Source organism: Pseudophryne corroboree, chromosome 2 (genome assembly GCF_028390025.1).
Source record: "Pseudophryne corroboree isolate aPseCor3 chromosome 2, aPseCor3.hap2, whole genome shotgun sequence".
Classification (NCBI taxonomy): Eukaryota; Metazoa; Chordata; class Amphibia; order Anura; family Myobatrachidae; genus Pseudophryne; species Pseudophryne corroboree.
Window position 1 is genome coordinate 478,993,600 of NC_086445.1, and position 13,355 is coordinate 479,006,954.

Consider the following 13,355-nt stretch of genomic DNA (forward strand, 5'->3'; position numbering starts at 1 on the left):
CCCATTCATTTAGTTGTTATTGTTTAGACAAAAGGTCCTAATACTCTCAACTTTCTTTTTTTGTTCATCAGTTATATGCACTTGTACATTCATTTTACTTCTGTTGTTCTTTCCTGATACTTTGAGCGGCAAAGTATCAAATACTTCAAATGTTTTGAAAACACTTTGTACGTTTTGAAATAATTTCGGTGATTTGAGGACATATTAAACTTAGTGGGAATTTCTATGTTATATATATATATATATATATATATATATATAAATATATATATATATATATAAATATATATATATATATATATATATATATATATATATATATATATATACACACACACATATATATATATATATATATTACATTCCAGCTTAACTATATAGAGAAAATAACATTTCAGTTTAGCAAAAATTTTACACTGAATTATTACTTGATTTTATTTTTATTTTTTTGCCCAAAACATAAAAACAAAAAAGGTTCACCTATGGAACTAACAGGTGATCGTAATAGTTGATCCAACCGCAAAAATTACTAAAAGGATGCGGGCGCATGCACAGGGCCCGTCCTGCGCATGGCCCTGCATTTTCTGTGGGTGCCCGCAGAAAATGCAAACGCCTCTGCCTGTCAATCAGGCAGAAGCATTCGTGAGGCGGAGAAAGGTGTCATCCAAATGGGGGGCATGGGCGTGATCGCAGCAGTTGCGTGAATTCACAAGCAGCCGCTGCGATCATCAAGCTGTGCCAGCAGGAGGCAACCCTAATTATGCGATCAAGCAGAAAATAAGATTTTAAACCTACCGGTAAATCTTTTTCTCCTAGTCCGTAGAGGATGCTGGGGACTCCGTAAGGACCATGGGGAATAGACGGGCTCCGCAGGAGACATGGGCACTAAAAAAGAACTTTAGCTATGGGTGTGCACTGGCTCCTCCCTCTATGCCCCTCCTCCAGACCTCAGTTAGAGAAACTGTGCCCAGAAAAGATGGACAGTACGAGGAAAGGATTTTGTTAATCCAAGGGCAAGATTCATACCAGCCCACACCATCCACACCGTATAACATGGAATATACGAACCAGTCAACAGCATCAGTCAAAGACCGATCAAAACCGTAACATAACCCTTATGCAAGCAATAACTATATACAAGTCTTGCAGAATGTTGTCCGCACTGGGACGGGTGCCCAGCATCCTCGACGGACTAGGAGAAAAAGATTTACCGGTAGGTTTAAAATCTTATTTTCTCTTATGTCCTAGAGGATGCTGGGGACTCCGTAAGGACCATGGGGATTATACCAAAGCTCCAAAATGGGCGGGAGAGTGTGGATGACTCTGCAGCACCGATTGAGCAAACATGAGGTCCTCATCAGCTAGGGTATCAAACTTGTAAAATCTTGCAAAGGTGTTTGAACCCGACCAAGTCGCCGCTCGCAAAGCTGTAATGCCGAGACGCCTCGGGCAGCCGCCCAAGAAGAGCCCACCTTCATAGTGGAATGGGCCTTTACCGAATTTGGTAACGGCAATCCAGCCGTAGAATGAGCCTGCTGAATCGTGTTACAGATCCAGCGAGCAATAGTCTGCTTAGAAGCAGGAGCGCCAACCTTGTTGGCTGCATACAGGATAAACAGTGCCTCTGTTTTCCTAACCCGAGCCATTCTGGCTACATAAATTTTCAATGCCCTGACCACATCAAGGGACTCGGAATCCTCCAAGTCCCGCGTAGCCACAGGCACCACAATAGGTTGGTTCATATGAAAAGAGGAAACCACCATAGGCAAAAATTGAGGACGAGTCCGCAACTCAGCTCTATCCACATGGAAAATCAGATAGGGGCTTTTGTGAGACAAAGCCGCTAACTCAGACACTCGCCTTGCAGATGCCAAGGCCAACAACATGACCACCTTCCAAGTGAGATACTTTAAGTCCACCGTTTGAAGTGGCTCAAACCAGTGAGACTTAAGGAACCGCAACACCACGTTAAGGTCCCATGGTGCCACTGGAGGCACAAAAGAAGGCTGGATATGCAGCACTCCCTTCACAAAAGTCTGGACTTCTGGGAGAGAAGCCAATTCCTTCTGAAAGAAAATGGATAGGGCCGAAATCTGAACTTTAATGGAGCCTAATTTTAGGCCCAAATTCACTCCAATCTGTAGGAAATGAAGAAAACGGCCCAGATGGAATTCTTCCGGAGGAGCATTCTTGGACTCACACCAAGACATATACTTCCTCCATATACGGTGATAATGTTTTGCTGTCACCTCCTTCCTAGCCTTAATCAGAGTAGGAATTACCTCATCCGGAATGCCCTTTTCCGCTAGGATCCGGCGTTCAACCGCCAAGCCGTCAAACGCAGCCGCAGTAAGTCTTGGAATAGACAGGGCCCCTGTTGCAACAGGTCCTCTCTGAGAGGAAGAGGCCACGGATCTTCCGTGAGCATTTCCTGAAGATCCGGATACCAGGCCCTTAGAGGCCAATCTGGAACAATGAGAATTGTCTTTACTCCTCTTCGTCTTATGATTCTCAAAATCTTTGAGATGAGAGGAAGAGGAGGGAACACATAGACCGACTGGAACACCCACGGTGTCACCAGGGCGTCCACTGCTACCACCTGAGGGTTTTGACCTGGCGCAATACCTCGGAAGCTTCTTGTTGAGGCGTGACGCCATCATGTCTATTTGAGGCAGTCCCCACTGACTTGTAATCTCTGCAAAGACTTCCTGATGAAGTCCCCACTCTCCTGGATGTAGATCGTGTCTGCTGAGGAAGTCTGCTTCCCGGTTGTCCACTCCCGGAATGAAGACTGCTGTCAGAGCGCTTACATGATTTTCCACCCAGCGAAGAATCCTGGTGGCTTCTGCCATTGCCACTCTGCTCTTTGTTCCGCCTTGGCGGTTTACATGAGCCACTGCGGTAATGTTGTCTGACTGGATCAGAACCAGTAGGTCGCGAAGCACATTCTCTGCTTGACGAAGGCCGTTGTATATGGCCCTTAATTCCAGTACGTTGATGTGTATACAAGCCTCCTGGCTTGACCACAGACCTTGGAAGTTTCTTCCCTGTGTGACTGCTCCCCATCCTCGGAGGCTCGCGTCCGTGGTTACCAGAACCCAGTCCTGAATGCCGAACCTGCGACCCTCTAGAAGGTGAGTACTCTGCAGCCACCACAGGAGAGATATCCTGGCCCTGGGGGACAGGCTGATCATCTGATGAATATGTAGATGTGACCCGGACCACTTGTCCAGAAGTTCCCACTGAAAAGTCCTCGCATGGAACCTGCCGAATGGAATGGCCTCGTAAGACGCCACCATCTTCCCCAGAACTCGAGTGCATTGATGCACCGACACCCTTTTCGGCTTCAACAGGTCTCTGAGCATTTTCTGGAGTTCCAGGGTCTTTTACCTCGGGAGAAAAACCCTTTTCTGCTCTGTATCCAGAATCATGCCTAAGAAAGGCAAACGGGTCGTTGGAACCAACTGTGACTTTGGGAGATTGAGAATCCAGCCATGCTGCTGCAACACCCTCAGAGAGAGTGACACACTGTTCAGCAACTGCTCTCTTGATCTCGCTTTTATTAGGAGATCGTCCAAGTACGGGATAATTGTGACTCCCTGCTTGCGCAGGAGCACCATCATTTCCGCCATCACCTTGGTGAAAACCCTCAGGGCCGTGGAAAGCCCAAACAGCAACGTCTGAAATTGGTAATGACAATCCTGTACAGCAAATCTCAGGAACGCCTGATGAGGAGGATATATGGGGACATGAAGGTAAGCATCCTTTATGTGCAGGGACACCATATAATCCCCCCCCCTCCAGGCTAGCGATGACCGCTCTGAGCGATTCCATCTTGAACTTGAACCTTTTTAAGTATAGGTATAAGGATTTTAAATTCAGAATGGGTCTGACCGAACCGTCCGGTTTCGGGACCACAAACAGGGTTGAGTAATAGACCATCCCCTGCTGAAGCAGGGTAACTTTGACCACCACTTGTTGAAGACACAATTTTTGAATTGCATTTAAAACTATCTCCCTCTCTGGGGAAGACGCCGGTAGGGCCGATTTGAAAAACCGGCGAGGAGGCACCTCTTCGAATTCCAGCTTGTAACCCTGGGAAACAATGTCTATTGCCCAGGGATCCACCTGTGATTGACGTGGCTGAAAAGTCGAAGACGTGCCCCCACTGGGGCGGACTCCCTCAGCGGAGCCCCAGCGTCATGCGGTGGATTTTGTAGAAGCCGGGGAGGACTTCTGCTCCTGGGAACTAGCTGTAGTTGACAGCTTTTTTCCCCCTGCCCTTACCTCTGGTAAAAAAGGAAGATCCCCGTACTCTCTTGGATTTATGCGACCGAAAGGATGAGGCGTTTTCTTAGGCTGTGAGGAAACATAAGGCAAAAAAGTTGATTTACCTGCAGTAGCTGTGGAATCCAGGTCTGTGAGACCTTCCCCAAATAATTCCTCACCCTTGTAAGGCAAAACCTCCATATGCCTCTTCGAGTCGTCATCACCCGTCAATTGTCGGGTCCATAGGGCTCCCCTAGCAGAAATTGCCATAGCGTTGGCTCTGGAACCCAGTAGGCCAACGTCTCTCTGAGCATCTCTCATATATAGGACCGCATCCTTAATATGACCCAGGGTCAATAAAATGGTTTCCTTATCCAGCGTACCCATATCAGCAGATAAGGTATCTGTCCATGCTGCAACAGCGCTACAAACCCAAGCCGACGCTATTGCCGGTCTGAGTAACGTACCAATATGTGTGTAAATTGACTTCAAGGTAGTCTCCTGCCTGCGATCAGCAGGATCCTTGAGGGTTGCGGTATCTTGAGATGGCAGCGCTACCTTTTTGGATAAGCGTGTCAACGCTTTGTCCACCCTTGGGGAGGATTCCCACCGTATCCTGTCCTTAGCCGGGAAAGGATACGCCATAAGAATCCTTTTGGGAATCTGCAGTTTTTTGTCTGGGGTTTCCCAAGCCCTTTCAAACAACTCGTTTAGCTCATGTGAAGGGGGAAAAGTAACCTCAGGCTTCTTTTCTTTAAACATGTGGACCCTCGTGTCAGGTACAGAGGGGTCATCTGTTATATGCAACACATCTTTTATTGCAATAATCATATAATGAATACTTTTTGCCAACCTTGGCTGCAACTTCGCATCATCGTAGTTGACACTGGAATCAGAATCCGTGTCGGTATCAGTGTCTACTATTTGGGATAGTGGGCGCTTTTGAGACCCAGACGGTCCCTGTGACATAGTGAAAGGCAGGGCTTGAGTCCCTGTACATTCCCTGGACTCCGCTTTGTCCAGCCTTTTGTGTAATAAATTCACATTTGCATTTAAAACATTCCACATATCCAACCAATCAGGTGTCAGCGTTGCCGACGGAGACACCACACTCATTTGCTCCACCTCCTCCCTAGAAGAGCCTTCCGCTTCAGACATGCCGACACACGCGTACCGACACCCCACACACTCAGGGAAATCTCTAATCTGGAGACAGTTCCCCAACAAGGCCCTTTGGAGAGACAGAGAGAGAGTATGCCCGCACACACCCAGCGCCACTGACCCTGGAAAAAATTCCCAGATATATAGAGCGCTTTTTATATATATATAACAACAACTGCGCCAAATTTTGTTCCCCCCCTTCTTTAAAACCCTCTGTCACCGTGTTCAGCAGGGGAGAGTCCGGGGAGCCAGCTTCTCAGCGGTGTGCTGTGGAGAAAATGGCGCTGGTTAGTGCTGAGGGATCTAGCTCCGCCCCCTCAGCGGCGGGCTTCGGTCCCGCTCGATTTCTTTAAAAACTGGCGGGGGTTTTCTATATACAGCCCTCAGAGCCTATATATAACGTCTGGCCAGTCCTAGAGGTTTAAAATTGCTGCCCAGGGCGCCTCCCATCATTGCCTGCCGTGTGTGTTGTGTGTGGGAGCAATGGTGCGCAGAGTTACCTCAGCGAAGATCTGAAGTCTTCTGCCGCCTCTGAAGTCTTCTATCTTCTTATACTCACCCGGCTTCTATCTTCCGGCTCTGTGAGGAGGACGGCGGCGCGGCTCCGGGACGAACGGTGAGACCTGCGTTCCGACTCCCTCTGGAGCTAATGGTGTCTAGTAGCCTAAGAAGCAGGGCCTAGCATTTAAGTAGGTCTGCTTCTCTCTCCTCAGTCCCACGATGCAGGGAGCCTGTTGCCAGCAGGGCTCCCTGAAAATAAAAAACCTAAGAAAATTCTTACTTTCAGAGAAACTCAGGAGAGCTACCTGTAGTGCACTCAGTCTCCTCTGGGCACAGTATCAAACTGAGGTCTGGAGGAGGGGCATAGAGGGAGGAGCCAGTGCACACCCATAGCTAAAGTTCTTTTTTAGTGCCCATGTCTCCTGCGGAGCTCGTCTATTCCCCATGGTCCTTACGGAGTCCCCAGCATCCTCTAGGACGTAAGAGAAATAGCGGTGCGATCGCAATTTCTGCTTGGTCAACGTCGGGGTGGGGGGCGGTTAGCATCCTGGATGGGCTTGCCCTGCGCTGGGCAGCCCCCAGAATGCGATCACAAGGATTGCAAATTCTGCTACTTGCAATCCTTACTGCATTAGGCCCATAATTCTAAGATACTGGTTATACATTTCTATTATAAGATCAAAAAGAGGTATTGCGCTGCTTCACATACTCGGCCAAAGACGCGTCCAGCTTTGCTGCGGATAAGTTCTAAGCTGTCAGGGTTCTTCTTCTGAGGCATCAAACTGCTTCCGGTACTAAAGAGAGAAACAAAAAATTCTCATTGCTCAATAGATGTAACAGTTAAATGCTTAGGCTTTAAGGCAGGCACAGCAAGTTGTTTTTATCATGGTCATTACCACCAGCAGCATTTGTATGCTTCTTTGGCTACAAAGAAATGCAGTTCATAAACAGTCTACTTGTACAATTGTTTGGTAATTTATTATCGGATTACATCAGTGGTCTCCAACCTTAATTGGGGTGTGAGCTACTTTCGGAAAATAAAACCTCTGAAGGAGCTACCCCCTCCCCCAATGCGCGTGCGTTCCTGTGAAAGTGGGTGTGGCCTCACAACTACAAGAAATGCCCCCCCGCGTAGTGCCAGATACACAAATAATGCCCCTCAGCAGTGCCAGATACACAAATAATGCCCCTCAGCAGTGCCAGATATACAAATAATGCCTCCCAGCAGTGCCAGATACACAAATAATGCCCCCAGCAGTGCCAGATACACAAGTAATGCCCGCCCGCGTAGTGCCAGATACACAAATAATGCCCCTCAGCAGTGCCAGATACACAAATAATGCCCCTCAGCAGTGCCAGATATACAAATAATGCCTCCCAGCAGTGCCAGATACACAAATAATGCCTCCCAGCAGTGCCAGATACAATGCCCCCACCAGTGCCAAATACAATTCCCCCCGCAGTGCCATTTAAAATGCCCCCCCGCAGCGCCAGATAAAATGCCCCCCCCCCCCAAATGTCCGATACAGTGCCCCACACAGTGCTAACCCTTGCTGGCTTCTTCTACTGCTGCCGGTGCTGCTCCTTCTGTATAAGGGACGGAAGGGGAGGAGAGCACAGCGCGCGCCTCTCCTGTGAGGTCCGGAGAGCGGCTGTGGTGAGGGTGACAGAGTCTCCAGCGGCGGCGGGCATTTAAAATATGGTGCCGGTAAGTGAGCCAATCAAAACTCGCAGTCCGGCAGCCAATCAGGTGCCGCCACTGCCGGTCCGCGAGTTCTGATTGGCTGACTGCCAGCACCATATTAAAAATGAAGGGATTAGGAGTGCCAGTGACTGCCCTAGCCCGTGCGCTCTGTGAGCTACCGAAAATACTACGGCGAGCTACCGGTAGCTCGCAAGCTACGAGTTGGAGATAACGGGATTACATATTTCTATGCTATATGAAAAAAAAGCAAAATAAAAAAACATACACACACTGTATCCAAAACAAATGGCTCTTTTATTAATTCCCATAGTTACTTTATTATTATTTTTTAAACAATTTTTCCTTTTATTGAAGCTTCAGCATGAGACAATAAAATCATTTAAATTTGGACAGACAATATACAGGTAAGCAATTACTTTTACACAAGTAGTGCAGCCCCTAAAAGTTAACTCTAAAATGTATCAAAATGTTTTCCTGATAAATTTCCAAAACTAATCTGGAATATTCATCTTAATCTACCGGTGAGTGTAAAATGTTGAGTTGACCTTCGTTGTCTCAGACTTATACTATATTTGCAAAATTCATGCAACTCTGTTGCTTAACGCCCATACACACTAGCTGATTTTGAGCTCAAAGTAGCTCACGTTTGGTGTTTTGAGCTACTTTGAGCTCAAACTCTGCCAGTGTGTATGGCCGAGCAATGAGCGGTGATGCGCGCTCCCGCATCAGCGCTAGCCGCCGGCGTCCGTTGGGCTGTTTGAACAGCCGAGTGAAGCACTTTCCACAGTCTCCTACTGTGGAAAGTGCTTCACCACCCATGAACATCGCTGTGCACAGGGAAAATAGCTCAATGTGTATGGCTGGGCGATGAGCGCTGATGCGCACTCCCGCATCATCGCTAGCCGCCACCGTTCGTCAGGCTGTTTGAACACTCAAACAGGCTGACGTCAGGCTGTTTGAACAATCTCCTACTGTGGAAAGTACTTCACCCCCCCCCCCCCCCCCCCTCATGAACATCGCTGGCACAGGGAAAATAGCTCAGTGTGTATGGCTGAGCTATTTTCCTGCCAGCGATGTTCACGACATTGCTGTGCATACATGCTGGCCAAAAACGCCCAGTGTGTATGCACCTTTATGATACCCATAACATGTATACTTACTGTTTGAGGTAGTTACATGTAAAGTGGCTGTAATGCTGTAAGCTTTTATAAACATTTTGGCGTTTTCTTTTCAACTTGGGAGTGCCATGCCATTTCTACATTGTATTATTATTTTACCATGTAAACCTGAGAGCAACATTTTGGTCCTCATCGGGGACTTCTGTAAAGGCCACAGAACTCCACACAGTTAGGAAATTCTGTATTGATGTCTTCTATTATGTGGTGAATACATTTATTGCTTTCTGTATCATTGCGCTGAGTGGGCTCTTCTTTTGGATTACTCTATGTTGTATTTGAAGCTGGACTGTTACACCCCAACCAGGTCATTAGCACAAGAAAGTTTTTTTTACATTTAATAGTGGGGGGAAAAAAAAGTGTTTGCTATTAGGTTTCATGCAAATGAAAAAAAGAAAATTCTATTGTACAGCGAGTATAATCTTACTTCTCCTGTATGTTTGAAAGTAGCAAACAGTATGCTAACAAGTCATATAATACAGGATATAATAAAGCAGCCAGTATTTACCCTGCACAGAAACAAAATAACCCACCCAAATCTAACTCTCTCTGCAAATGTTATATCTGCCCCCCCTGCAGTGCACATGGTTTTGCCCAACTGCTAAAAAATTTCCTGCTGCGATCAACTTGGAATTACCCCCAATGTCAACATTTAATCAGTGTTGGTATGATGAATGCTGAAGTAATATATCGAACCTGACCTGCATTATTATGTTTATCTAATGTTTAATAACTTCACTTGGAGAAAACAGAAGAAAACTTTGTTAAGGCACGTTTCATTTTTACCTACAGTCAGCAAACATTACAACATATCCTATTCATATTAATATAGTTAAGTCTGCTCATAAATTAGAGGTTTAAAACCTCTCTGAAATATTACCCTTCAGAAAATAGCAAAATACAAAACCCATATATAGTTAAATATTTGTATAAGTGTTTTATAGTCTTTTATAGTAGAATATTTTAGAAACACTAACCTGTAGGAATCAGACAGGGTAACAAAGCTGAACTCCTTGGTGCTGTAGATAATGAGATCTTCAGACATCTTACTAAGGTGGGTCATACACAGAGACGCCCAGAACAGAAACTCAGCTGAAACCAAATTAAAAAAAATTCTTAAATAGCAATAAAGTAAAATAAAATACAATTAAAGACACAAGGGGATTTGCACACACAAGGCCTGTTTCATTAGCCATTTCAACAATTATCATCTTAATCCTTTATTTAAACGGTACCACAGGAGGTCCACAGCGCCTTATAAAGTACATAAACAGAAAAGAAAAGAAGACAAAAGTTACAGAACATTGCAGGATGTGGACATGGTTTATAAACATTGCTGCGTAAGCAGTCATAATACTCAAATAAGCAGCACGGTGGTAGAACCCAAGGGTTAGGTGCTGTTGTAGGCAGTGGGGAGGAGATGATGGTAGAAGTGTGGGAAGGAAAAGCACATGACGGAAGATGGCCCTGCTCACAAGTCTAAAGGGACGGGTAGACTGATAGGGCTGAGCTGACAATGGTTTATATCTGAAGGCTGAACATTTCCTATTTGGAGTTTGGGAAGGAGGACCATACAATTATAATAGCCTGCTATTGTGTAACACATATGTTTTAGACAGTGGTGCAAGTGGGCGGGTACGGGTGGGTACGGCGTACCCGTAAGAATTTAGCCGTGGGTACGCCGTACCCACACCGACGGGCCGCCGCTCCTCGCACCGCCGCTGATGTGAGGGAAGGAGAGCGCAGCCTGTGCCTCTCCTTCCCCTCAGTCTCCGGCGGGTGTCTCACAGTTTAATTGAGCGCCGATCCGTGAGCCAATCAGAGCTCGCGGTGCGAGCTCTGATTGGCTCACGGATCGGCACTCAATTAAACTGTGAGACACCCGCCGGAGACTGAGGGGAAGGAGAGGCACAGGCCCCGCTCTCCTTCCCTCACACAGGACGGCAGCGGCCAGCGGCAGCGGTGAGCAGGGAAGGGGGGGGCATGTTTATTTATTTATTAACAGTTTCTTATATAGCGCAGCAAATTCCGTTGCGCTTTACAATTTGAAATAACAATAACAAACTGGGTGATAACAGTCATAGAGGTAGGAAGGCCCTGCTCGTAAGCTTACAATCTATAGGGAAATAGGCATATGTACACAAGGAAAGGTGCTATCTATTGCATAGAATGAGAAGACATGTGAGGATATGTGTGGACTGTACAGAGTGGATGTAATTTGATAGGAAGGTTTATGAAAGTTATGTGGGCGGTTCAGGAATTTGATACGCTTGCCTAAAGAGGTGAGTTTTGAGGGAACGCTTGAAGGTTTGGAGACTAGAGGAGAGTCTTATTGTGCGTGGTAGGGCATTCCACAGGGTGGGTGCAGCCTGATGAAAGTCCTGCAGTCGTGAGTGGGAGCGAGTAATGAGTGTGGATGAGAGACGCAGATCTTGTGAAGAGCGAAGAGGTCGGGTTGGGAGATATTTTGTGATAAGCGAAGTGATGTACGTTGGTGTAGTTTGGTTAATGGCCTTGTGTGTGAGTAAAAGTATTTTATATTGAATGCGGTAGAGTACAGGTAACCAATGGAGGGACTGACAGAGTGGATCTGCAGACGATGAACGTCTAGCGAGGAAGATAAGCCTCGCCGCTGCATTCAGAATGGATTGTAGTGGTGAGAGTCTTGTTTTGGGAAGACCAGTTAGGAGACTATTGCAATAATCAATGCGGGAAATAATGAGAGCGTGGATTAGAGTTTTAGCAGTGTCTTGTGTAAGGTATGGTTGTATTTTGGATATGTTTTTTAGATGCATGTAACATGATCTTGAGACAGATTGAATGTGGGGAACAAAGGACAGATCAGAGTCAAGGATGACACCTAGGCAGCGAGCTTGTGGGGTAGGGTAGATAGTCGAGTTTTCAACAGTGATAGAGATATCAGGTTGGTACCTACTATTGGCCGGTGGAAATATAATTAACTCTGTCTTTGAAATATTAAGTTTGAGGTGGCGAGATGTCATCCAGGATGAGATGGCAGAAAGGCATTCAGTGACACGGTCCAGTACAGATAGGGACAAGTCAGGGGAGGATAGGTAGATTTGAGTATCATCTGCGTACAGATGATACTGAAAACCAAAAGAGCTGATTAGTTTACCAAGAGATGAGGTATAGATAGAGAAAAGCAGAGGACCCAAGACTGAGCCTTGCGGTACTCCAACTGAAAGAGGTAGCGAAGAGGAGGTAGATTCAGAGAAGCGAACACTGAAGGAGCGATTAGATAGGTACGATAGGAACCAAGAAAGGGCTGTGTCTTTAAGACCTAGGGATTGTAGTGTCTGTATGAGAAGAGAGTGGTCTACAGTGTCAAATGCAGCAGATAGATCTAGAAGAATAAGTAGTGAGTAGTGGCCTTTAGACTTCGTAGTGACCAAATCATTAACCACTTTAGTCAGTGCCGTCTCCGTGGAATGTTGGGAACGGAAGCCTGACTGAAGTGGGTCCAACAAAGTGTATGAGTTAAGAAAGTGTGTGAGTCGAGTGTAGGCAAGTCTCTCAAGTAGCTTAGAGAGACAAGGGAGCTGAGAGATAGGGCGGTAGTTTGAGAGAGAATTAGGGTCAGAATTTTGTTTTTTTAAAATGGGAGTAATCACTGCATGCTTGAAAAGTGAAGGAAAAATACCAGTAGAGAGAGAGAGATTACAGATGTTAGTTAAGGTAGGGATGAGCACCAGAGACAGAGCTTTACTTATTTGTGAGGGTAAAGGATCAAGAGGAGAGGTAGTAGAGAAGCAGGATGAGAAGAGTGATGATACTTCATCTTCATTTGTGGGATCAAATGAAGAAAGTGCCAGAGGGTTCAGGTACAGAACGGAGCAGGTCACTGGCTGCCGAAGAGCATACCATTTCATCTCGGATCTTATCAATCTTCTCCTTGAAGTAGGAAGCAAGATCCTGTGCCTTGATAGTGGCTGGTGGGGTAGGTGCGGGAGGATTCAGAAGTGATTTAAATGTATTAAAGAGTCGTTTGGGGTTAGAGGCTTGAGCAGAGATAAGAGTTTGGAAATATGTTTGTTTGGCAGTGTCCAGGGCATTTTTATAAGAATGGTAGACTGTCTTATATGTGAGGAAGTCACTTGAAATACGAGATTTACGCCACTGACGTTCAAGTTTTCGTGTGAGTTTTTGTAGTTGTCTTGTTGATTTGGAGTGCCATGGTTGACATCTAGGCCTACGTGGAGTGTGATGGGTAGCTGGAGCCACTTCATCAAGGGCTAGTTCTAGAGTCTTATTAAGGTGTGATACAGCCATCTCAGGAGAGGTGAAAGCAGTTGTTGGAGTGAAGTGGAAAGTTCTTGAAGATTAATTGTGTTAATATTTCTGCGAGTTTGAGGAAGATTGGAGAACTTCCGCAACACAGGGTTTGAATTAACAGAGGAAAGCATGCAGGTGATAAGGTTGTGATCTGATAGGGGGAAAGGAGTGTTAGTGAGTTCAGAGATGGAGCATAGTTTGGTGAATACTAGATCAAGGCAGTGGCCTGCCTGATGAGTAGAGGAGTCAGT

The 13,355-nt window shown here is 46.1% G+C and overlaps 1 protein-coding gene across 3 annotated transcripts in view; it reads right to left on the reverse strand.

The window, feature by feature from the left end:
• ASL (argininosuccinate lyase) overlaps window positions 1-13,355 on the reverse strand; it is a 201,269-nt gene that overhangs the window by 22,591 nt on the left and 165,323 nt on the right. For all 3 annotated transcript variants that reach the window (XM_063953842.1, XM_063953841.1, XM_063953840.1), the window contains 2 exons: window positions 9,789-9,903; window positions 6,641-6,725 (listed from right to left, as the gene is read on the reverse strand). In XM_063953842.1, coding sequence (XP_063809912.1) covers window positions 6,641-6,725; window positions 9,789-9,903 — 200 coding nt within the window. The remainder of the gene's footprint in view (window positions 1-6,640; window positions 6,726-9,788; window positions 9,904-13,355) is intronic.